This window comes from Emiliania huxleyi, assembly GCF_000372725.1.
Source record: "Emiliania huxleyi CCMP1516 unplaced genomic scaffold EMIHUscaffold_70, whole genome shotgun sequence".
Lineage (NCBI taxonomy): Eukaryota > Haptophyta > Isochrysidales > Noelaerhabdaceae > Emiliania > Emiliania huxleyi.
The window spans coordinates 53,752-78,626 of NW_005196755.1; the positions used below are offsets into that span (position 1 = coordinate 53,752).

Consider the following 24,875-nt stretch of genomic DNA (forward strand, 5'->3'; position numbering starts at 1 on the left):
CCTTGTAGTCCCCTCCGAGCAGCGCATCCTCTCTCTCCCCCGCCGCCGAGCGTCGGACGGTGCTCTCGAGCGCCGCCGCCTCGCCGGCCGCGGCTCCGCTCTCGAGCTGCCTCTCACCTCTTGTCAGGCGGAGAGACCAGAGCACACGTGTGTCGTGTGTGGATCTCTGCGTGCTTCTCGCCGCCTCGCCGCCCGTCCCCGCCCGCCAAGTTGATGGCGGGCAAGTGATCGACGACCACATGCAATCTCCCCCCACGGCCGTTTTTTGTCGACGCGCCGGGAACGTGGGCTACGTGTAGTAATTCGTCCTACTCTCTCGTCAACGCTGGCGCCGCGTAGGTAGATAAGGTCTACTCGCGTTGATCACTTAGACCGCGTAAAGCACCCCAGCCTTGGCTAGCCAGGTTTAGACCCGCAAAGAACTTGGACTACTACACCCAACCAGTGCCGGATCGCGCAGCCTCGGGCGAGCTCGGGCCGCGCCGCGCGCGATCTCCCAGGCGATACTCGCGCTATCTCGGGCGATCTCAGCTGAGCTCTCAAGGCGCTCGGCGGGTGCGTAGCGCTTGCGCCACTCGGGATAGCGCCCAAATATCGCCCGAATCAAGGGCGCTGCCGGGCGCCGCCGGGCGCCGCCGCCCCACAAGCACAGCAGTGTTTCACGGCCCCAAGCCGAGCCGAGCCATCGTGGCCGCCATCGCCGCCGGGGAGCTGAGCAGCGGCGGCGCCACCCCGCTGTCCTCGCTCGCAGCCGTCGAGGCGGCCGCATACACGACGAGCCCCTCAAACGGCGGGTGCATCCCTTGCGGGCAGCCCTGCTTGAGCTGCCGCTCCACGAGGGCGACGTGCTCGGTGAGCCCCTGCCCGCACATGACGGCCACGGCGGCAAGCCCGTAGTCGGCGAGCTCTTCGATGAAGACGCCGATCCGAATCGGCGCGTGCTCCAGCGCCTTGGGAGACGCGTGGCCATTCGGCGGCCTGTCACAGATGTCGGCGTTCCGGTTGTCCACCATCTGGAAGTCCATGCACTGCACCTCGTCAGACAGGCCGTAGACGAGGGTCAGCATCAGGCACTGTCCTCCCTGAAACGGAAACGGAACCAGCGACGCTCGCACCTCCACCCGCTTCCTCTCGCCCTCTTGCAGCGCCGCCGCGACGTGCTCGGCGGCGGCCCGGAAGCGGGTCGGCCCATAGATCATGCTTGCTCTTTGCCAGTCGATCCACCCCGTGGAGCAGTGCGAGCGACTCTGCCGGGTACATGCTGCGCGCGAGAGGATACTCGCGGATCTGCTGCCGCAACTCGGCCGCCGCCTCTCGTCGCCCGAGCGCCTCGAGCGCCTTCACAACGCGGTGGTGGCCCTTGAGATACTCTGGGTTCGCGTCGGCCGCGCGCCGCGCGCTGCGCAGCGCCCTGTCTGGGGCGCCCGCCAAGAGCAGCGCCTGTGCGCGATTCGCCCACGCGACGGCGGCACCCTTGTTTGGGAACTTGGCCGTCCACGAGCCGCCGTCAGGAAGCTGCATGTCTCGTTGCGTATGCTGCACAGGAAGACGCTCGACCAAGGACGTCCACAGCAGGTCTTCGTTCTCGACAAACTGGCGCTGCGCGGATCCCTCGGGCCAGGCCTCGAGGGCAGAGATGAAGGCGTGGATGGCCCCACCCTCGAGAGGTCCCATGGCGAGTAACGCCGCATCGCGGTAGAGCTTCGCAGCGCCCAGGTGGTCGCCCTCCTTGAGCCGCTTGTTGGCCCTCCTCCTTGGGCTGCTCCCACGCTGCGTCGAGCTCGAGCGCGAGATGGTCAGCCGTGCTGAAATCCTTCCAGCGACTCGCGCCGTGCATCATGCCGCGGAAGTCTGGCACAGGAGCCCGCGTTATGCACAAGACCGGTGTCGAAGCGCGGCAGACGGCACAGCCCTCTTGCGCGCGGGGGCGGCGGCCGACGGAGTTTTCTTCTTTATATATCCAAAAGGAACCCCGGCCTAACTTGCGAACTTTTTCTTTTTTTCGCGAGCTCTCCCGCCTCGCGGGGGCCAGGTGTGTGTCCCGCTGGTACACCTCGTTCTCCCATGACCCCGCCTCCCGTCTCGTACGTCGACCGCCTGGGCACGACCTACCCGCTCAACTCGCCTCGCTGGTGCGCCGACGCCGCCGAAGCCGACGGCTCTCCCATGCCGCTCATGCTCACCGATCGCACGGGAGGCATCACCCGCAGCCAGATAGACGCCTCTGTGCGCTCCCTCTGGCGGTACTCCGCGTCCTTCCCGCTGGAGTGCGCCTCTCCCATCTCGCTCGGCGAGGGCTGCACGCCGCTCGTCCGCCGCCCCTTCGGATCCGGCGGCGGCGAGGTCGAGACCCAGCGTGCGCTTGGTCGAGGGGCGGGAAGGTGCGCCTCGTCACGGCGCACGCGGTGAACAGGTCCACTTCAAGTGCGAGTGGTTCAACCCGACGTGCTCGTTTAAGGACCGCGGCGCCAGCGTGATGCTCTCCCTCCTCAGGCAGCAGGGCGTCACGCACGTGCTGGAGGACTCGAGCGGCAACGGCGGTGTCCAGGAAGTGTCTAGGAGGTGTCTAGGAAGTGTCTAGGTGCTGGAGGACTCGAGCGGCAACGGCGGTGCCGCGGTCGCGTGCTACGCCACCGCCGGCGGGCTCGGCGCAACCATCATGGCGCCGTCGTCGACGAGTCCGGCGAAGACGGTGGCGATGCGAGCGTACGGCGCCGAGGTCGAGCTCATCCCGGGCTCGCGCCAGGCGACCGCCGACGCCGCGGTGGCGGCGCACGGCCGCGAAGGGCGGGGCGGCGGCAGCGTCTTTTACGCGAGCCACGCGTGGCACCCGTTCTTCCTGCAGGGCACGAAGACGCTTGCCTACGAGCTCTGGGAGGATCTCGGCTTCCGCGCGCCCGACAACGTCATCCTCCCGACCGGCTCGTCGAGCTGTGAACAGCGTCTCTTCACACCTCTAGCTGTGAATAGGTCATCATCCCGACCGGCGGCGGATCGAACGTCATGGGGTGCGACATCGGGTTTGGGGAGCTGCTCGCCGCGGGCGAGATCTCGAGGCGGCCTCGCCTCTTTTGCGCCCAGCCGCTGGCTTGCTCGCCGATTTGCACCGCCTTCCTCGAGGAGAGCGGCCGCAGCGACGGCAAGCCGACCCCCGAGGAGTGGAACGCGCCTGTCGCCACCATCGCCGAGGGGGCGTCCATCGCTCGGCCGGTGAAGAAGAGAAGAGAAGAGAAGAGAAGAGACGAGAAGTGACGAGACGAGGAGGGAAGAGTCGAGGTGGCGTCCATCGCTCGGCCGGTGCGAGATGAGGGGAGATGAGGGGAGATGCGGGGAGATGAGGGGAGATGTGGCATCCATCGCTCGGCCGGTGCGGCTGCGCGAGCCGTGCGACGCTAGTTAGTATCCCATCATGAGTCATTATTACATGAGTTGTAGGTGCGGCTGCGCGAGACGTGCGACGCGCTGCGGCGCAGCGGCGGAGGGGCGGTGCGAGTGGCGGAGGGGGCGATCAAGGCAGCGACGCTCGAGCTCGCGAGGAGCGGGCTGTACGTCGAGCCGACTTGCGCGCAGGCCGCCGCCGCCTACCACGAGCTTCTCGCCTCGGGCGCCATCCAGCCGGCCGAGGTGGCGGTGGTGCTGCTCACCGGGACGGGTCTAGGAAGCGTCTCGGAAGTGTCTAGGAAGCGTCTAGGTGACGGTGGTCGTGCTCACCGGGACGGGCGTCAAGGCGACGCCGCGCGTGGCCGAGATCCTCGGGGTCGAGCTGTGAGGCGGCCCGGCCACAGGCGGCGCCAGACAATCGCCAGAGGTGAGCGGCACAGAGCGGACGCGCGGGCGGGCGGGGCCGCCCTAGGTGAGAGCGTGCGTGCGGCGTATGGGCGGTCTGCGCCCGGTGCGCGGTGCCAGTGCCACACAAACTCAGAGCCCCGGCGCTTTGGGGGACACGCTTCGAAGTTCCGGTTCCCTACCGCATGCTAACGGTAGAGTACAGCATCGGCCCGGAGGGCCGGGTGCGCAGGTAAGCCGTAGAGGTAGGGCTGGCCTGGGGGGCCTCAGGTAAAGGTAAACCTGTCTCAGACCGCCGGAGGTAGAGGTAAACGGAGCCCACGTGAGGGGAGGTAAAAACGTACACCGTGGCGGGCCCCCCGCGAGGGCTCGAGGTGGGACGACGCAAGGCCGCGAGAGCGCTTCGCCAGCGGCGCGCCTGCCCGGCCATGGACCAGGCTTCACCGCCGCTTGCCGACGGCTGATCGCATCGCCTACCGCATCGCGAATGACCAGTGCCGCGACCACGTGACCTTGCACTGCCCGCCTGCTGACCCGGTGCAAACTGCAAAGAATCTGCGTCTCAGCTCTTCGGCGCCCGCATTGATTGTGCATGATTACTCAAGTGGCTCGAATTGGCAATTGGTCGCAAATGGTGGGCACGCTCGCAGCGCGGGGCGAGCCTGGCGGCGCCCATTTTGTGAAATGTCGGCCACTCACCTAAGCGGCTCTCAGAAACACTCGTGCGGCTGCGCATTTTATTTTCTCGGCGAGTAAGAATCGCAGATGATGTTGTATCGAGATCTCAACATCTCTCGAGGCGAGATCACGCACAGGTAAATCACGGCTACGTCGCTCAGAGGTAGAGGTAAAGGGCCCACGGCTGCGCCCAGAGGTAAAGGTAAGAGGGCCGCAGTACGGCAGGCCCTTGCGGCAAATGGGCCCGACTCGACGCACTCGTCAAAGGGCCACGCCGACGTCACCGCGAATCTCGGGCCCGCCGAAATGGCCGACTTTAATCTGGGGGTCGCCAACCTCGCGCTTGCACTTCGGCTGATCCGAAGCCACTGCCCCGCATGAGGGGCTGCTGGCTGCTGCAGCGCCGGTCCGGGAGCCAGAGCGTATAGCTGTTATAGTCCAAAGTAAAACAGTCAACCGAGATGTCACGCCACACGCTCTAACGAAAGTGGACAAACAACAACAACTGGGGGCGGACACACCATGCGAGACAGCTGCGAGTGAGCACATGCAGCGCGTGTTTTTGGCGAGTGACGTTGTGTGTGCACACAGTCAACAACGCCGCCTCTAATCACACTTGCCCCCGCGCTTCTCCTCGAATCACTACGCGGTCCTTCTCGCCAGCTCGTGGGGCGTGCCGTCGGGTACGATATAAAGAAGGCTTCCGATCTCCCCTTAGCACAAAATAGGCAGCATCTTGCAGATGCCTGCCGCAGTAGCCTCGATGAGCCCCGGCGGGGAGGGTGGTGGCGAGGGCGGCGAGGGCGGCGAGGGTGGCGAGGGCGGCGACGGGAACGGCGGGGGGAACAGATTTTCGAAGAAATCGTTCCAGTCGCGACTGCGTGCATCGTTGAAGACGCTGCCGTCGCCGATCGCACGCTCCTCCGTCGACAGCCCACTCTTCGCAACGGTGCCGGAGAATACGAGCATGGCCAGAACGATCGCTCTGGCCGCGACTCGGATCCGGCGCGAGTCGTTGCCGTCGCCGGCGTCGCCGGCGGCCCGGACCCACCGGACTCCGGGTTCCGTTCACGAAAAAAAATGCTAACAGTGGCGAAATCAGACTTACTTTATGGCCCTCTCCCTGCGAACGCGCACCCCCCCCTAGGGGTCAGGGCTCTCTAGCCCGTAGCCCGATCCCGATCATCCGGCCCGCTGGGTGCGCTTCTCCGGGTGGTTCCGTTCACGAAGACGTTCGTGTGAATTCGTTCGTGTCCGAATCTGTTTCCTATCAGACGTCTTGCTGCTTGCTCCATCGTATGTGAATGTCGTGGTACGATTTGCGTTTTCCGGGTTCCGGTCGGCGGTCGTTTCCGATTCGTTTCCCCCCTGAGAACGCTGAACGGACCAAACACCTATATCTTTGCCCTCTCCTTTGTACAATCGCATCCTAACAAAACCGCGGCAGATCACCACACGGACACGCGCGCCGCTGTTGTTCTCGAAAAAAAATGTTCCAGTCTTAGCAATCAAAAGGGAGCACATCAGACACGACTCAGCAAGTGCGCCTCGGGCTTCGCCGCGGCGGCTCCGCAAGCGGCGAGAGGGAGGGCCGCGCTCTTTGCAGTGAGCCCCGGCAGGTCGGCTATCCATCCAGCGGGCCTCGGAGGACTGGACTCGTAATTCGCGAAGTTCCATTAGAGTAGGTCCCAGGGCGCCGCCGATGATATCGCCGCATTCAACAACTTGAAAAGAAATGCGCCGGGTGGAGTGCACGACGCTTCACCTCTCCACGCGCTCTGTGTCTCGCTCTCCTTCTCCATCGGGGCGCCCCGTCTACTCGGAGCTAATACACACCAGACTCGAACACCACCACGGTGAGTTCCGCCGAGTTTCGAGCCGAGATCGGCCGAGATCGTCCGAGGGGCTGCGTCCACTTCGCCAACAGGGCGCGATATGCGAGCCCTTCTTCGATGGCTCCGCCTGCTGGTCGCCGTGACCACAGCCGACGCTCATGGCTACATGTGCGCCTCGCCCGCTCTCGCGAACGCACCTCCGCTGGCGGCCGCTTCACGCCCGCCTCCTCCGCCAGGACCAAGCCGACCAAGCGGGAGGCGTTCTGGGTCGATGGCATCGTCTGTGATGCGTCGAGCCTCAACCCCGGCTCCTTTTGCTGGGCCCAGCCGCACAACTTCCAGCAGGCCAACCACCCATTCACCTTCTTTGCGCCCGAGGTCGCATCTGGCATGCAGCACTCCGACGACGCTTTTGCGTGCCACGACATGAGGGCGGCGGCGGCGCCGACCGACACAATCACTGCTGGGGCGCCGCTCGCCGTCGAGTGGTACCTGCAGGCAAACCATCCCGGCGACTGCGCCCTGTACATCTCGTACGACACAGACCTGGACACTCCACGCCGCTGGATCAAGCTCAAGAACTTTGTGGGCTGCGCGGGCGACGCGGGGATGCTGGACCCGACGGTCCCGCCGAGCGGCATCAACACGGCCACCGTGACACTGCCCGACTGGCTGCCCTCGTGCGACCACTGCGTGATTCGGTGGGAATGGTGCGTCTCGCAATCGCAGCCATGCTCGTGCGACGTTGGACGCGTCCATGATGCGTCCGTGCATGACCTAGGTACGCCATCCACACGGTCGACATGCAGCAGTACGCCACCTGCAGCGACGTGCGCGTCGTCGGCACCTCCGAGCCGCACGACACCTTCCTCTCCAAGGTGTCGCCTGTGCTAGCCCTCGCTGCCCGACCCACAAGATGACCCTGGCCGCCCCGCGCAGCCTGACCCCAATCGTGCTCGTCTCCGAGGTGTCGCCCGTGCTCGACCTGGTCGGGGCGGAGCACCTGCGCGGCCCCGTCCGCAACCCGTACGCCACCTGCCCCTCCTGCCCCAACAGCGGGATCGAGCTCGGCGAGGAGTACATTCTCGGGCCGCAAGTCGCAGCCTACAGTGCCGACCCATCTCCCGGCCCGCCGCCGCTGCCGCCCCGCCCGCCACCCGGGCCGCAGCCTCCCCCGTCGCCGCCGCCGCCTCCCTCGCCGCCGCCGCCGCCTCCCGCCCCAGAAACGGCATGCTCCGTGTGCGCCCACCCCGCCTGCGGCTGCGATCTCCTCGGTCGACCTTGGTGCGCCGTGAGCCACTGCCACGACCAGCTGGACAGCAGCGGCTCTTGCACGTGGGGAGTCTCTTGCGCGACCGTGACGCCCTCGCCCTCGCCAACCCCGCCGCCACCCCCGTCCCCATCCCCGTCCCCGCCGCCATCGCTGTCGCCATCGCTGTCGCCATCCCCGCCGCCACCTCGCTCGGCCGCACCCGCTCTCCCGGGCTCTCACGTCATCCGTTGGGGGTTCGAGTGCGACGTCCCCGCGGGCGGCTTCTGTGACGTCGCCTCGCTCACCATCCGCGCCGGCGAGACCGTCACGTGGGTCGCGTCGGGCCACAACGTGCTGAGCGGCGCGCCACTGCCACCCCTCCCGGCCGAGAGAGCGAGATGGACCGAGACCCTGCACACGCGAGGCTGCGGCCAGTTGCCGCCGCGAGCGCCTGCCATTCGCGCCCCCGCCCACGCCGCTCGCTCGCCGCCGTGCCCCAGGCGCCAACCGGACGCACGACAACCTCTTTTCGTCTGCATGGCACCCCGCGACATCGCCTCTTTCCCGCAGCGGGAGCAGCGTCTTTCTCATCCCCCCCCCCCCCCCTCGATAGGCTCGTCGACGAGGCGAGCTTCTCGCACACCTTCGCCGCGCCGGGGGACTTCCCCTACTTCTGCGGGCCGCACTCACGCATGAACGCGAAGATCACCGTCGTCAGCGTGGCCGCGCCGACCCCTCCGCCTCCGTCCGCGTCGCCGTCGCCGCCGCCTCCGTCCGCGTCGCCGTCGCCGCCGCCTCCGTCCGCGTCGCCGTCGCCGCCGCCTCCGTCCGCCTCGCCGTCGCCGCCGCCTCCGTCCGCGTCGCCGTCGCCGCCGCCTCCGTCCGCCTCGCCGTCGCCGCCGCCTCCGTCCGCCTCGCCGTCGCCGCCGCCTCCCTCGTCCCCCGGCAGCCCTACTTGCGAGGCAGCACCGTACGACCCGGCCTCCAACCTGGTGAGATTTAGCCGAGATAAGCCGCGGTGCAAGCCGAGAGATGAACAGCCAACAGCGACATACGTGGCCGAGATGTCTGGCCCACACGCCGCCCCGCCGAGAGCAGGCGCTGGGCGACTCGCTCATGCTCGCCACCTTTGCGTCTGGCGGCACCACCTTTGTCGTCCGTTGCGATATTTGAGGACGTGGAGAGGCCCACACCGCTCATCGCCCGCAGTCGCGTTGATATTGCAGAGGCGATGCCGCAGAGCATGCTCGACTGGAGGCTGTGGATATGTTGAATACGTGCAGACCTACACGTCGGGAGAGACACCGCAGATACGGTTGGCGCGGGTTGCTACGCCCGCGCGCCGCCCCTCTTGAGAGTGTCTGCTTACCCGCGCTTCGTACACCAGTGAGAGCCGCCTAAGGCATGGTGTCGCGCGCGTGTACAAGTATTCTTTGGCGACTTGTCCTGTCGTGGACGTCGAGGGTAATGGACAAAGGTCCCGTTAGTACGTTAGAGCGCGCGCTAGTGTGTTATGCTGTAGGCGGCTTTCCCGCTGTCGTAGTTAGTTGCAAGTTGGTTGATGGTTCCCGGGACCCGCCGTCACCCTGGTAAAAGGAGACACAAGACATAGTCATAGAGTCAGTTATCTTTTTTTGCTTGAATCCCGTGACACGAGAGAGCACGCAATGACACAGTTCCTGTCCAGACACACTCGAGACAGCCGGTCTCATGCTCACCCGCCTTTCTACCTTCATGCTCACTGCAACAGGCTCGCTTGGATGTTGTGCCAGCGCGAGTGCCCGTGATGGTGCCGCTCATGGAGCTCCATCACGCAAACTCGCAGAAGGTGGTGAACGGCCGCTGCCGGCACCGTCTTGCCACGGGAGTAATGGCGGTACGCGTGGACGCCGCACATGAGGCAGAGGAAGAAGTTGGGTAGTAGCCAGGTATGACGGTCAGTGGTCTGCCCAGTGTGCTGCCACGGCGACGGTGGGACTGGCTGTGACAGCAGTTGCCGCGAGGCCGGACGGGCAAAGCGTGAGAGCTGGCTCGACCGACGAAACGTGGCGAGAGACGAGAGCGCGGTGTGTATTTGACGAGCGGGTCAGTATTGACGAGTGATCACAGCGGTGGTCGGCAGAGAGAGGGTGGTTTTCGAGCGTTGGTAGGCAGAGAGAGCGGTGGTAGGCCCGGTTTTCGAGCAGGCGCCGCCGGTGCCGGTGGTAGGCCCGGTTTTCGAGCAGGCGCCGCGGTGGTTTGCAATGCGACCGAGGGTCTGTGAGGCTCAGGACTACCGCCTGTATCGGAGTTATGGTCCTGATTCGACCTGTGAACGTGAAGAGAGTGGTACCAGCACTGTCGATCGTTACGGCACGCAAGGGGGGCCTCCCGGACGTATGATCCTAGCCCAATAAGTTCCACGGAGCAGATTTGGATTTTTGACAGAATTAATGCACTGCCCCTGCGAAACCGCTATGACAAGTCGTTCCCCGCCGCCAAGCTCAAGATCCTCAACCTCCACGACACGGCGACCCACTGCGGGCTGGTGTGAATCGACGTGCGCGACCCCGACCACTTCGAGATTGGCGAATTTTACCGAACGATCGCCGAGACTAGGTGGGAACCTTCTTTTGCGATGCATGCGCCGACTTGAACCTCAAGCACACCTGCGCGCAGAACGGCTGCCAATCGATTGTCAACGCCGCGGCGGAGGCTAAAAATAACGTTCGCGCGCCCAACGAGAATGCAGTGCGCGACATCTCCGCCGCTGCTTTCAATACGGGCCTCCTAGACAGCGGCGCGACCCCTAAGCTGGTGCGGGAACGGCTGGACGCATATGACACGCAGTGGGCCGCGAAAATCCCGATGCGCTGCCTCGACAAGGAGCGGGCGCAGGCGCGAGTCTACTCTCTCAACTCCCGCCCCACTCCGCTTCGCGCCCGCTTCCCGACTCAGCCCACCCTGCACGCTGGGTGTCCTGGCACGCTCAGATGGCACTCGCCGTGCCCCCTTGAGTTGCCGGTTGCGCGTCTCCAGGTGATGCTCAAAAAGACCGTCCGGGCGGAGAATACGCTGCTGCCTGGGTGGGAAGACCCCATGGAACCGCTGCACGACGTTGTGGTCCGCACGCTCCCCACGACGCTTTGCAGCGGCTAAAGGCATCCGATCACATATCCAGCTATGAAAACAGGTCCGCGCGCTCAACACGACGCTATGTAGCGTCAACACGGAGGAACTGCTGACCGAGCCTCGCTGGGAGCAGCTGCAGGCGGCTATCTCCGGAAAGCGGTAGTAGTAGTAGGATGCAACCTCATCTTGGCCCTATTCACGTCTATAAGCGATAGCCCACGACCCAGGGTCCGTCGAGAGGAACACTCCCCGGGAGATCGCGAGATGAGATTCGACGTTAGGGCCGAACATTTTTTGTGTCCACTTTCAGATGAGCATCGATCACGAACCAGGAAGTTCAATGTTTTATTTTGTTCTGTCCAGCCTGGTTGTCCCCAGGGAGCGTGCGCTGCGCACGCGACTCACGCGCGCACACGCACGACGCAGGAAGGTCGCAGCACACGTTCGATTATCGATCTAGAGGATAGAGAGCCGTGTCTCCACACCAAAGTTCTCGTGTACGAGCGATTACAGCTCAGGCCGATACAAAATATGCCCACTGTATCGTGTGTATATCGGGTATCCGCACCTGACGACAGACACACCAACAGAGGTGTTCAAACCATGTCCCCATGTGTCCGAGGTACATCCAACCCTCAGACGCTATACTCCCCGAACAAGGCCCACCCGAGCTGCCTCTGATTCACAAGCGATATTAGTCTGTCGCGGCCACCGAAGAACCATGCGATTGCAGTACGCGAGTCAACGCCACCCCCCCCCCCCCCCCTTCGCCTGCTCCGCCACCCCGCTCCTCCTCCCCTGCCTTGCCCGGCAACGCTTCAACTCCCTTCACCTCTCCTCGAGCTTAACGGCGACATCTGGGTAGGCCGCCGCCGCCGCCCCGCCCTCGAACGCAGCTTGAGCTGCGCCGTCGCTGCCGCCGCCGCCTCCCCCCTCCGCCGGCGCTGCCACGCACCCGGCGCGGGGGGCGAGACGCTGCGGCGCGTCGTCGTCGCGCCCGGCCGCCTCGCCCGCCTGTGTGTAGAAGTGTTGGCTTCCCTCCCCTTGCCTCGCCCGCCCTCGTGCGGCGAAGAGAAGCGAGCCCGGGGGCTGCGGCTTGGGGTGGGGGCGAGATGCGAGATGGGCCCGAAAGTGCTGGGCGGAGGGGGGGCGGAGAGGTGGGCAGTGGTTAGGGTTAGGGTTAGGGTTAGGGTTAGGGTTAGGGTTAGGGTTAGGGTAGAGGGTGGGCGGAGAGGTGGGCAGTGGTTAGGGTTAGGGTTAGGGTTAGGGTTAGGGTAGAGGGGGGGCGGAGAGGTGGGCAGTGGTTAGGGTTAGGGTTAGGGTTAGGGTTAGGGTAGAGGGGGGGCGGAGAGGTGGGCAGTGGGCCTCGAGCGGCGAAGAGAGGGCGGCGGAGCACGCGGAAGCGGTAGACGCCGTGCTCGACGCATCACGAGATGCGGTGGGCGGCTCGGGCACCTAAGAAGAAAGACAACAACACCGATGAGACACGATGGTACATCTCCGTACTGGAGACGGCGCGGGCGGCTCGGGCGCCTAGGTCAGGTATCGACTCCTTGACGAGCACCGACTAGTCGGTGAGCGGCGTCGGGCGGATCCTGCGCCGGCGCCGCCGCCGCCGCCGGGAGCACGGCGGATGCGGAAGGGGGGGCGTAGGAGCAGGAGGGGGCGTAGGAGGAGGAAGAGGGGAGCTGCGCCACGCCGTTGCCTACGAGTCACTTGGCTGGTTCACCGATTGGTGCATCACTCAGAGAGACGGCGCGACATAGCCTCGCCGTGGCTGCTCGTGGTCCGCCCGTGCCGCTCGCCGCGGCCGCCGCGGCCGCCCCCCCGCCCGCCCCCCTCGCGCGCGTGAGTGAGCAGACGGACGGAGTCGGAGTGCCTGACACCGGCCAACGACCCGTCGACAGTGGGTTTAGACTCGGCCGCGGTCGACCTGAGACGTGCCCGCCTGTCGGACATGTCTCGGACATGTCATGGACGTGTCCTGGACCTGGCCGTGGGCGACGTGCGGCGGAGGGAGTCGGCGGTCCTGTCGACCCAGACGAGGAACTTTGCGACCTGTGGGAGCAACAACCCTCGGCTCACCTCGCCGCATCTCGCCGCATCTCGACGAGGAGCCGCCCCGAGGCCTGGAGCGGCGACAGGATCTGGCGCAACTCGAGCATGATCGCGGCGGAGGCGCTGACGTGCTCGTGGACCTGCGAGTAATTATTGATTGAGTAGGTAATTATTCCTGATTAATTAGCCCCAACTCTAACCCCAACCCTATCCCTAACCCTCGGCTCAACTACCTGCGCGCGGGCCCTTGCTAGCAGCGCGTGGCAGCGCTGCAGCGCCGCCTGCTGTGCGCGGATCGCCGCGCGGTGGCGCGAGAGCGAGCCGAGCTGCTGCGCCGAGATACCAATCTCGTCGGCGAGTGCCCTCAGCACGCGAGCCTCGGGCTCGTCCGGCGCCTGAGGCTCGATTCACGCACTCATCAGTAATCATTAAAACTATGAATCACGCCCTCGGGCTCCGTCCGGCGCCTGATGGTTGATGGACGAATTCGCTGTTGGTACTGAAACACTGCCTCACAGCCTCGCTCCTGGGCGCCGCCTGCTCCGGCCGGTCGATGCTCCAAAAGGCAAACTGCGCCGGGTCGCCGTCGCCGATCGCGTCCTCCACCTGTGGGGCGGGTAATCTCGGGTAATCTCGGGTAATCTCGGGTAATCTCGTCCTCCACCTGTGGGGCGGGTAATCTCGCGTAATCTCGGGTAATCTCTGTGGGGTCGGAGGATGAGCGACGGCTGCCTTGGCGTGTCGTGCTTCGTAGTGTCGTGCCTGTCGCTTGTGAGAGAGAGGTGTATGTGTGAAGCTCTTCGCAGCCCTGTGGGAGAGAGGATTGTGTGTGTGTGTGTGTGTGTGTGTGTGTGTGTGTGTGTGTGTGTGTGTGTGTGTGTGTGTGTGTGTGTGTGTGTGTGTGTGTAGCTCTTCGTAGAGCTGCTCTTCTCGCCTCGTCCAGATGGGCGTCCACTGTCTCTTGCCTTCGTCGAGATTACCCGAGATTACCCGAGATTGCCCGAGATTGCCGTCTCGTGTGGCGTGCGCTGTCTCTTGCCTCCGTCGCCGGTTGGCTAGGAACCGCTCGACAAGAACGTTCACCTGCCAGCAAACGGCTCCGTTCACAACCAGACGGCATGAAAGGAAAGAGCGCCCCGCCAATCAGCGTCGCCGTCTCTCGACTCGCCTCAGCGTTTCGGCATCGCGGAGGAGGAGGAGCGCCCGCCGTCGCGTCGGCCGGAGCGTACTGCTGCAGCAGTAGCTGCTGCTGCTGCTGCTGCTGCTGCTGCTGCTGCTGCTGCTGCTGCGACGGCGGTGGCGGCGGGCCGTAGGGCATCTCTGACCCGGCGCATGATACGACCGCGTGCCGCTCCGCGCCGCCCGCCACCTCGCCCCCGAACCTGCCGTGCAAATCGCACCCAGCTGGCCGACCGCTGCAGCCTCTCCCCTCCTCTCGGCTGGCCTCTCTCTGCCACTCTCGGCCACTCCCGCGCCCGTTCGCGTCGGAAGAGGCGCGCCGCAGCGGCGGCACCGGGGCGCCTGATGCGAGGACGAGGCTCCTCGATCCTTGGGTCAGGGGGTACCAGTGCGGTGCGGCGGCATGGTGCGCCGTTCTATGTCTAGGCTACATCTCAGCTTACCTTAAGGTAGGCCTCGGCCACGTTGGTGCGCCGTTCGGCGTCGGGTCCGACCCACCACCACCACCACCACCACCACCACCACCTCCTCCTCCTCCTCCTCCTCCTCCTCCTCCTCCTCCTCCTCCTCCTCCTCCTCCACTATTACTACTACGGCTACCAACTACTGTTGCTGCTGCTGCTACTGCTTCTGCTCCTCCTCCTACTACTACTACTGCTTCTGCTACAGCTACTATTGGCGCGCCGTTCGGCGGCGGCGGGCCCGGCCAGCCGTGCGAGCAGTCGGCAGGCGGCTGGCTGTAGGGGTGCGGCTGGTACGGCCTCCCCTGACAGACAGAACAGCCATACGACACTGAAGCGAGCGTCGTAGAGCGGCAACGGCAGCGGGCGGTGCGGCGGCGTACCGCCGGCTGCCGCATCGGCGGCGGGCGCGGTGCGGGCATCTGCCCGTGCTGCAAGAGGCCCGGCACGGCACCCGCCTGGCCGCCCACCTGACAGTACCACAATAGCAGTTGCGGGCGGGAGCGAGGTTGGACGAGGATGGTGCGGCTGCCCTGGTCAGCGACCTGCCCCGCGCAGACGCCGCAGCTCGGTGGCATGCCGCACGCGCCGCACGCGCCGCACGCGCCGCACGCGCCGCCTAGAGTCCACCCGAAGGACGGGCCGTTCGTCCGGCGTCAGTTAGGCGACGGGGGACGTCACAAGGGGGGGGGGGTAGGGGGGGGGGGGGGGGGGGGCACCGGCAGCACAAAAGTGTCTAGGGAGTGTCTAGGACGTGTCTAGGCACCTCCTCCCCCGTAGAGTGGCAGCGGCACCGACGCCTCAAAGTGCGGCGGCACCGCGCAGCCGCCTGGGGGGGGAGCACTCGAGCACGGCTCGTCAGCTTCCGACAGAGCAGCCTCCCTAGCGGCGCGGCCGCCTCGGTGCTGTCTCTCGGCCATCTCTCGGCCACCTCTCGGCCACCCCTCGCCTCGGTGGTAGTTACTGGTAGCTCTGCTCCATATCTCCCCATATCTCCCCATATCTCTCGCCTCGGTGGTAGTACTGGTAGCTCTGCTCCATGCCGTACGCCGAGCCTGCGTCAGAGCCACCGGCTAGCACTCACTAGACAGAGAAGAGCGCCAGGAAGAAGGACTGGTGACTGCTCTCTCTCGCGGGCGGGCGAACCTGCGCACTGCGGCGCCGCCGCCTGCGGCCTCCTCACCCCTCCCCCCTGCCGCAGCACCGCCTCCCCGCCCGCCTGCGTAGCACAGGTTTGCGCACGACTCAACACACACACCACACACACACACCACACACACACCACCCCCCAATGTGGGGGCGGGCAGCTGGCTGGCTGCAGCACACGCCTGCACACCTCGCCTCCCCGCCGCCGCCCGCCCCCGCCCTCCCTGCGCCATCGAAGGACGGGGCGCGGCGGCGGCGGCGGCGACGGCGGCGGCGCGGGCGACTGCGCGGTCCGAAGAGCTGACCTGTGCATCAGTCCATTCCCCGTCAGTGCCCCCGCGTTGCATTGCCTCCTCGGCGGTCGGATAGACTGACCAGATTCCACGCATCCGTAGCCGACGGCGCGAGAGCCCCGTCCGGGTGCATCGACGCCACGCTCGCCCCCGCCGCCAGCCTCGAGGAGCCTGCCACAGACCGGATGCTGCTCATGGCGAATGGACCGATCGCCCTTCGGCCCGCCAGCCGCGACATATACGTGTATGACATATCTGTGTATGACGCGCCTACGTGACTCCATATCTCCCCATATCTCCCCATATGACGCGCCTAGGTGACTCGCTCGGTCGCAGTGCCGAGGTGGCGGCCGCCTCTGCCCCCCCTGCGCATGCCAGGGAGGCGCCGGCTCCCTTCGGCGCTGCCGCCGCCCTCCTCACCGCGGGAGGCTGCCGCCTGCTCCGGAGGTGCGGGGGCGGACACGACGGGCCATGAGCCGTGGAGATGCGGGCGGGAGAGGAGTCAAGATCTGGGCGAGATGCGGTCGAGATCTGGGCGAGATGCGAGCGGGAGATGCGGGCCTGGTTCCGTCTCCGCCATCGACGAGTTGCGAAGAGAGCTGCCGCTTCAGATACTGCCGCCCGCCTGCTGTCGCCTCGAGCTGTGAGGAGGCGGAGGTGTGAGGAGAGCCGGTGGAGTGCCGCAGACCTCCTGTCTGTGAGCTGTCCGGGCGGACAGAGGCGGCGACGCAAGCCTGTCAACCCGTGAAGAAAGAATGACGCGCCATGGGGAGCTCATCGAGCACGGAGGCGGCGGTGCGAGCAGCCGGCCCGCAGGCGGGGCCGTGAAGGGCCGGAGGTGTGAGGAGGGATGCAGGTGTGACGCCGCCTGCTGTGCGGCCACTCCGTCGGCAACTGCGGCGGCGGCCGCCCGTTGTCGGAGGCACGTGGCGGAGGGCGTGGTGCGGCCTGACCGACCCGCCGGCCGCGAGGACTGGCAGAGCTGCGCCTGGAGCAAGCTCACCTGTGGGGAGGCTCCAGGAAAGGTCTGGACAGGGACGCGCCGAGAGCGCCTCTTCTCAGCCGCCCACCTTGTCCTCGAGGTCACGCACGTACTGCTTCTTCTGCTGCCGGTGATGCGCCGCCATCAGCTGTGCCTGGACCTCGTCCACGTTCCGCTGCGCCCCGTGGGGCCCCGGCGGGCACTGCACGCCTCCACCACCACCGAAGGGGGCGCCAACGCCCGGCGACGAAGACGGCGTCGCCTCGCCGACTGCCCAGCCGAAGCAGGAGACTAGATCGTCATCGGCGAGCTTGCAAGGGTCCTCAACGGCGCCGTCAAAGAGAGCGGAGGAGCCGAACTCGTGGTCCATGCCTCTTGGACCGACCCAGTTCAGAACCCGACGTGCACGGCGGGCACTCGACGCAAAATACTTTTTTCACACCCCACCAACAACGCGGCTCGAGAGGCGGCTCCCGAGGACGCACGGCTGGCACCCGTGGCGCGGGGCTCGTCTTCGGAAAGACCAGGAAGCAGGATCGCTCTACTGGCAAACTTCTGGCTGACACGCGCGCCCGGTCGAGCCTTCGGCGGGCGCGCTGCGGTCGCACGCCTACCCAAGTCATATGCCACGGCGTGCGATCTAGATTCAGCACACGCGCCTCTGCTCGCAACCATCCAATGAACTGTCGTCACCCATGAGTGCGAGTTAGGGCTAGCGGCTGGCCAATAGCCTGTGAGGAGGGCGTCCATAGACACCTCACAAGACCCCACACACGGTCTCGTCCGTGCCTTGCGGCCGGCGACGAGATTGCTAGAGGCGGAGCAAGCCTGCTCTAGTCTCACACGTTCGCCCCTGTCGCCTGTCTGTGTTGTTGTGCTGTTGTTTGTCTCTTGGCACCTTGGAGTGCTGGGGGGGGCGAGTGTGGGGGGACGTGGCCTGACAGAGTGATGTGTACGCCCACTCAGGATGTGGGGCAGCCCGCTGGCTGTGTGTCTTGTGAGCTTGTTTGTGTCTGTGTGTCGCTCGTGCGTGTCGTCATCATCTGTCCAGCGTCCACCCATACCGCGTCGGTGCCAGTCCGAGCCTGACCTGTTCTTCACCTTCCTACATACATACATACACAACACACAGGAACCAAACAAGTATCCCGCCGTCTTGCAGCTACTCGTCCTCATCGCTGCCGTCAGAAGAGACTGGCGTGGGCGGACGGCTCGCCCACGCCTCGATCTTCTTGGGCAGCAGCTGGTTCGACAGGTCCTCTCCGTGGCCTAGACAGCCATGTTCGCCCTTGCCCCAGGTAAAGAAGGCGCCATCGGCCGTGATGGCGATGCTGTAGCTGCCTCCAGCCGACACGGCGACGACGCGCCGCCCCGCCAAGGCCTCGACCTTTTTGGGCAGCAGCTGCTTCCTCCTCGTTGCCGTGGCCCAGCTGGCCCCAGCTTCCCTCGCCCCAGCTCCAGACGGCGCCGTTGGCGGTGATGGCGATGCTGTGGTCGTTTCCCGCCGACACAGCGACGACGCGCTGGCCAGCCCGAGGAAAGGAGCGAAACAAACACGTACGGGAGGGTAAAGTTGTGCGCCACGCTGCCCGGCGTTTCTCACTTTCCGGGACAGCCCCGCCCTTGTGAGGCAGGAAAGTGGCGGCTACCCCGTACGCCCAGCCCACTACGACCCCCTCGCCGACCGCCCATCCCCCCTCCCCTTCTCCCACCTCGACGAGCCGATGACCGTTGCCTTTGCCCTGGCAGCCGGCCCGGGGGCCCCCGAGCCCCCCCCCCCCCCCCACCCCCCCACACACACACGCACGCACGCACGCCGCCGCGCGAGCGCCGCGCAGCGGCACACCTGCTCAAAAGAAAAAGAAAAAAGGGAATGAGGAGACCAGCAGGGGAGACTCCCCGCCTATGCAAGCCCCAGAGAGGGGCCGCCATCGCCGAAGCTGTGCCAAAGCATAACTCCAAAACCCGCAGCGGCCCAGGGGGCCTTGGGGGCAGCCCGCCGGACCGCCGCCGCATGGGGCTAGGCTCCAGAAGATGAGTGGAATTGATGAAGTGGGCCGTCGTCCATGCCTCCCCTCTATACGTAGGTAGGTAGGTAGTAAGGTGAAGAACAGCCAGTATACGTCAGAGTGGGACCTACGCCGCGCCGGGTAAGGGGCGCGCCCGGTCCTCGACGGAGCCGTATTTCTTCCTGTTCATTGCCGTTGATCATCCTTGGTCGCCTGCGCCGAACATGCGCCTGGCAACATGCTGGCACGGTGTAGAATGTCCCAAAGCACGGACTTGTGTGATCGCGGAAGTTTTTCTTCATTCACGTTGAATTTTGAGCGTCTCAGTTCGCTGTGCTGTGTGCTGTGCACCGCTGCCCTTGCTCCCGATGATCCTCGACGAAAACGAGCAGAGCAATCGGACGAACGAGCAGCCCGAGACGCCATGGGCACAGATCGTCCGCAAGAGCACCGACGGTCCCCGCGCCACGCCCGGGCTCGCCACGCGCATGTTTGGTGTGGCGCTCGAGACACCGGTGGTGCAGCGGGCAGGCGCGAGCGAGGCGCCGACGCCTCTCCCTGCGACACCGTTGGCAGCGGAGCAGCCTGCACCTCCTCCACCGCCCGCCGCCGCCGGTGAGCCAGACTCCTTCGGTTTACCTGCCGACTCCTCCTTCGCTTTACCTGCCATTCGCACCGCCGCCGACGACCTCCGGGAAGGTGGGCGGATGAGCAGGCGAACGGCGTCGCGCGGGAAGGCGGAGCTTCCGGCCGAGCCGATCCCGCCCGCCGTTGTCTTCAGCCCACCGACTGCTCCGCCGCCCCGGCCTCTGCCTCTGCGCGCAACGGCGGCGGCGGCAGCAGCAGCAGGAGGGGGGGAGGTCCCTCTCTCTGCGGCGGCGGAAGAGGCTCTTGCTGCGGCAGCGGGAGGGGCTAGCGTGAACGAGGGCTCCCAAACGGCCGCGTACCCTCCGCCCGAGACGCCCGCTTGCGCCGTTGCGAGGCGCCTCTCCTCTCCACCCTCCGTCTCAAAGCGGCAGGCGGCGCAGCGCTCTCCACCGCAGGCACGCCTCGACCCTCCCGTGGCGCATCCACTCACTGGCATAGCATTACTGGACTCGTTGTCCCAGCAGGCCAACCGCGCCCTCGAGCCGTCGCAAAAGAAGGCGAGGAACCGCCTCCGCTACCCGGAGCCACCGAATGCCCGCAGCGCCGCCGCCGCCGCCGCAGGCTGCCCGCCCGCCGCCCTCCCCTCCTCCCGCCGAGTGGCGAGGGAGGGGCAGCAGCCGAGGCGGCGGGCAGGGCAGCAGCAGTTGCCTCCGCCTCCGCCTCCGGCCTCGGTCCAGCTCCACTTTGCCGCGCATCCCTTCCCGCCGCTGCGGCAAGAGGCGGTTCGGCTGCTGGACACCGCCCTCTTCGCCGCCGTCCGCGGCGAGCTCACCACGCAAGAGGCGTCCACCCACGCTACAGTACCCTCTCAGTGTGCCATTCCCCTTCACTCACAGGCGAGCTCGCCGCCGCAGCCGCCGCCGACCATCCCGCGTGCGCGATTCGCTCCCGCATCCAGGCCGCCGTGGCTAATCTCCCCACATCTCCCCGCATCTCCCCAGATCCCCCCATATCCCGCATCCAGGCAGCCGTGGCGTCGGTCCACCCAGCAGCCGCCGTCTTCTGCTACGGCTCTCGCGCCACCGGCCTCGCCTCCGCCGCCTCGGACGTCGACTTGGTGGCCGTCGGTCCGCATGCTCCCCCTCAGCCACACTGCTGCCGATCACTCCAGAGGGGATGATGGCAGGTGGTCGTCGGTCTGCCTGTCTCCGCCGGGTCTGCAGCACCGTCCGTCGAGGGCCAGGTCGAGGCGCTGCAGTCACTGCAGCCGCGCCTCGAGGCGATCGGTCTCGCTGCGACCCTGCAGCGCTGCGCCGTCCCCGTCCTCAACTTCGAGGTCTAGACACACATATATAGTGGTCAGTCAGCGTTGATGCTGGGCGGCTCCCGCAGCCGCGCCCCACCAGTCACCAAACCGTGCGCGTGGTCTGATGATAGGTTGCGGCGGCGGGCGGCGGGGCGCCACTCAAGCTGGACCTCTCTCTCCAGACGCGGCTTCACTCCGGCCTCGCCCCCCCCGCCGCCATGTCCCGCTCTGTGCGGACGCCCCCTTCCTCACCGCGTCCAGCCATCCCCCCCCGTAGGCCTCGCCGCCGCCCAGCTCGTTCGCTGGCTTGCCTCGAGCCTCCCGCCCCTCCGGCCGCTGGTGCACACACACACACTGCCCAAGAGCAGCTCGCCGCTGCGCCGCTCCATGGGAGGAAGAAGCCACACCTCCCCTCCTCCACTCAGGTCGTGCTGCTCAAGGAGCTGCTGCGGCGGCACGGCCTCAAGGCGACGTACACGGGCGGGCTCTCCTCGTATGCCCTCACCCTCATGGCCGCTTCCTTCCTCCTCCTCGCGCCGCGCCTCCGCTCCGAGCGGCAGCAGCAGCAGCAGCAGCAGCAGCAGCAGCAGCAGCAGCAGCAGCAGCAGGTCGGCGTGTGTGCGCCCGACGCGCCGCCGCCCGCCCCGCCGGCGCCGCCGCCCGCCCCGCCGGCGCCGCCTCCCCTCTCGCAGCTGGTGCTCGAGTGCCTCCACTTCTTCGGCTGCGTGTACGACCCGGAGTCACACGCGCTCGGCTGGTCGACCGCAAAGGGCGGCCGGCCGGTCGCGGTGTTGGTGGGCCGCGCCTCCTCCCCCGGCCTGGCCACCTTCGCGCTGCAGCCGCTGCTCGTGCTCGCCCCATAGATGCGAGGGGCGGACCCACATCTCCCCACATCTCCCCACATCTTGAGGCGTAGATGCGGAGCGCGACAGACCCGTGCTCCGACACACACGAGGGCGACACTCACTCGGCGGCACTCACTTGTCTCTCCAGCCCTTTTCGCTCACTCACCGATTGTGGCGCACTCACGACACAGGTGCTCGACCCGCTCGATGACGCGAACAACGCGGGCAAGGGCTGCTACCGCTTCTGCCAGGTGCAGGCGCTCTTCCGTGCGGCGCTCGCCGCCGCCGCCTCCGCCGCTGGCGACGCGGCCGACCGCGCGGTGGCGAGCGGCCAGGCGGGCTGCGCGCCGTCGGCGGAGTGGAATCGGCGAGAGTGGGCGATTGAGGGTTGAGATTGGACGGCAGGTGGGATGCGCCATCGACCTCGGCTCCCTCGTCACTGCGCTCATGGACGCGTCTGCGGGCGGCGAGCCGGCGGGCGACATGCCGCCGCCGGTGGCGCCTGGTGGGGCGTGAGTGCCGCGCGAGGGTGAGAGGCGGAGAGGGGACGCGACCCCAGCACCCTCGCCGCATGCATGCATGGATTGCGACTGTGCGCGTCACACGATTCGCGAGAGAACAGCAGTGTATGCTTCCTCGAGCTCTCGACGTCCCTCCGAGCGACGTCAGGGCAATTGCGTCAGGGCAGGATCTCATTTTGGGACAGCTGTCAGCTCCCAAGACTCAACGATGGGTCGTTCCTCGTAGCTAGCTAGGTCAAAAGGATTTTCACGTAGTCCTTTATTAACGGTTTGTACAGTGTCTATTTCCGCCTTGCACCAACGGATATTAGAGAGCCGTACGGGTCCGTATTCGTATACATACGCGTAGACTTGTGTACTACGAGGCGGGCTCAGGCGCTCCGTGCCCCGCCCGCCCCGCCGCCACTCCATGTGCCGAGGAGCTTGTCGTACAGCGAGAAGCGCTTGGAGAAGTTGACTTGCCCTGCTCAAAGGAAGGACCGGTGTGGCGGCTGTGCGATGTGCGCCGCCGCTGCTGCGTGCTGGCTGTGGTTGTTGCTAAAGCCGTATGTATTGTGGCTGCAACTCGCCGTTGATGTGGTGCCGCTGGTGGTCTTCGGAGGTGAGAGCGATGCCGAGCCACGCGGCAACAAACGGCGCCGGCCTATGCGGCGCGCTACGGAGGTGTCCGGACGTGCCTCACGGGGGCGGCGGTGAAGGTGCACGGCGCGGCCCAAAGTTTCGGCCGCGGTGACGCACGCCCGCATGTCCGTAGAGCTCCTGGGGCGAGGGACTCGAGCTATGCATCCGCAGAGCGATGGCGCGAAATGAGAGAGGCCGTGATGAAACAAAGGGAGGTGGCCGAGGGTGGCCGAGGTCTGCCCTCGCCTGGAAGAGGAGGTAGCTTTTCGCTACTGACATTTCGATGCCGGGCGACAGCGGCACCAGCGCAACCGCCTGCCCGTGGGACAATCTCGGTTGAAGGGTGGTCGCGCGACAGGGGCCGTGGACGACGAGGGCTGTGGAAGCTCATTCTCGCAGCGAGCACCGGCAGCTTACGAAGCGTGCACTGGCTCTGGCGCCAATTTCGGCGAATCTCGGCGCGATCTCGTCGCACCGCGAGAAGCGGCGCCGTGTGCGTGATTGCCACGTCTGCGGCGCTCATTTGCAGGGAGGAGAGGAGGCGCACGTCGTGCGTGTGCGCGTGGTGCAGCTTGTGCACCCGGCGGTACAGCAGCCGCGAGTGCGCCGCACGGTGCGTGGCGTAGAAGAAACCTACGGGTCGTTCCGGCGACGGCTCTTCGGGGGTGTTCTGGACGCGTCCTCGATGCGCACGTCGAAAGGCCGTCAAAAACGAGCTCAAAGAGGAAGAGACGGCACGCTAGCGTCGCCCACCACGCGACGCACGCGGCGGCGAGGCCGAGGGTCGACGACCCGAAGGGTGAGACTGCGGCGGCCGAGGCGGCGGCAGCCTGGCTGAAGGGCGGCGCCAACCGAAGAGCGCCCAGTGCGGACGGGGAGGTCTGCCCCGGCGCGATCAAAGCCGCGTGCATCCACCTCTCACAGGCCGACCCGAGAGGATGCCAGAGCAACGAATTGATAGCCAGTGGGCGAAAGCTCGCCTACGACGGAGTTCCGGAAGCGTTGTGCTCGGGCAGCGGACGTGCCCCTGGCTAGTCTTGTCTACGTCGTGCCTCGGAGTCCCCGGCCGCTCGGGGCCGGCCGCTGAGGTTGGCGGCGCAAAATGAGAATGCAAGCGCGTACATAAGCACGGTTCCCACAAGGGCGGCTGCAAACCGCGACCCCATGAGAGCATACACGCATGCGTCTGCCTGCGAGACCAGCGCAGCGACGGCGAGGACCCCGCCGTTAACGCCAGCCCACTTGCGGAGACCGAGAAGGTGTCGCGGACGGTTGCGCGCCGGTACCGCCGGCGTGGGGTCGGATGCTGGCAAGGAGAGCCGAGCTTGGGCGGGGCAGCGGCGGCGCGGGCGGCGGAGGAGCCCTTCGCATTGCGAAGCCGAAGGTGGTGAGAGGGAGCAGCGGAGCTCCATAGCGGGACACTTGCTCAGCCAGGGCTGCCAACGGTTGCGATGCGCGAACCGCCCGAGACAAATGTCTTGGCCAGCTGCGGCGACGAGAGGAGACGGCGATGGGCGTAGGCGTAAATATGGGTATTGTATTTGGACCGCGTTCTCGGAAACCAGAACCACGCGCGGCGAGGATGGCCTCGTGTTTCTTTTCCGCTTTCCGCCATATAAAATTCTTGGTTCTGTGTGTCGCGCCTGTGTGACCGTCACCGCCCGTCTTGCGTCCACCCATACCGCGCTGGTGTCCAGTCCCCAAAAGCCTGGCTGTTCTTCTCTTTCTATTCTATCTTCACACTTTTATGAAGACAAAATGCAAAAATCAAAATGACTCTTGACTGTATACTACCCCTCTCGGCCTCGCGTGGCCCACGCCTTTCAGCGGTTGTTTCTCAGCGGCCCGAGGCCCTTGCTGGCGCGCAGCCTGTTCACCCGCTCCAGCGCCGCCGCCTCCTTGGCGAGCAGCCGCACCAGCTGCGAGCTAGACACGCCGAGGGCCGCCTGAGTAGTCGGGCGCATAGACCGCGGGGTACTCAGCGGGTCTAGAGCGTGAGCGGTGGCGGGCTTCTCGCCGAGGCACGCCGAGGCGGTTGACGTCGGAGATCTCGGCTAGATCTCGGCTCGATCTCGGCTAGATCTCGCCGAAGCGCCCTTGACGTCTCCAATCGCCCACACCCAGTCGAGCGCCTAGGAGCATTAATTGATTAATTAATGTCCACACCCAGTCGAGCGCCTAGGAGCATTAATTGATTAATTAAT

General features: G+C 66.1%; 4 protein-coding genes and 1 pseudogene across 5 annotated transcripts; 2 read left to right on the top strand and 3 right to left on the bottom strand.

Moving 5' to 3' along the window:
- Window positions 1–2,064: 2,064 nt before the first annotated feature.
- On the top strand, window positions 2,065–3,769 carry EMIHUDRAFT_216540 (hypothetical protein; the record flags this gene model as incomplete). Its single annotated transcript, XM_005761582.1, has 6 exons — window positions 2,065–2,343; window positions 2,414–2,512; window positions 2,591–2,905; window positions 2,971–3,210; window positions 3,436–3,624; window positions 3,692–3,769. 6 exons carry the CDS (start codon window positions 2,065–2,067, stop codon window positions 3,767–3,769), a joined length of 1,200 nt encoding a protein of 399 aa, XP_005761639.1.
- A 5,412-nt stretch (window positions 3,770–9,181) lies between these two features.
- Window positions 9,182–9,743, bottom strand: EMIHUDRAFT_358502 (hypothetical protein; the record flags this gene model as incomplete). Its single annotated transcript, XM_005761583.1, has 1 exon — window positions 9,182–9,743. A coding segment is annotated over one exon (299 nt), but the record flags the coding sequence as incomplete, so codon positions are not given.
- A 3,000-nt stretch (window positions 9,744–12,743) lies between these two features.
- Window positions 12,744–17,151, bottom strand: EMIHUDRAFT_105602 (hypothetical protein; the record flags this gene model as incomplete). The annotated part of the gene is made up of 10 exons (XM_005761584.1): window positions 12,744–12,860; window positions 12,954–13,115; window positions 13,237–13,326; window positions 14,744–14,830; window positions 14,906–14,979; window positions 15,127–15,189; window positions 15,507–15,579; window positions 16,220–16,235; window positions 16,753–16,802; window positions 16,870–17,151. 10 exons carry the CDS (start codon window positions 17,149–17,151, stop codon window positions 12,744–12,746), a joined length of 1,014 nt encoding a protein of 337 aa, XP_005761641.1.
- Window positions 17,152–19,158: 2,007 nt separating this feature from the next.
- On the top strand, window positions 19,159–21,921 carry EMIHUDRAFT_105603 (annotated as a pseudogene; the record flags this gene model as incomplete). The annotated part of the gene is made up of 7 exons: window positions 19,159–19,405; window positions 20,275–20,342; window positions 20,403–20,495; window positions 20,565–20,714; window positions 21,110–21,292; window positions 21,377–21,478; window positions 21,721–21,921. Coding segments are annotated over 7 exons (1,044 nt in total).
- Window positions 21,922–22,587: 666 nt separating this feature from the next.
- EMIHUDRAFT_216548 (hypothetical protein) lies at window positions 22,588–24,635 on the bottom strand (the record flags this gene model as incomplete). Its single annotated transcript, XM_005761585.1, has 5 exons — window positions 22,588–22,693; window positions 22,949–22,986; window positions 23,078–23,304; window positions 23,717–23,912; window positions 24,549–24,635. The coding sequence occupies 5 exons, from the start codon at window positions 24,633–24,635 to the stop codon at window positions 22,588–22,590; spliced, it is 654 nt and encodes a 217-aa protein (XP_005761642.1).
- Window positions 24,636–24,875: the final 240 nt, after the last annotated feature.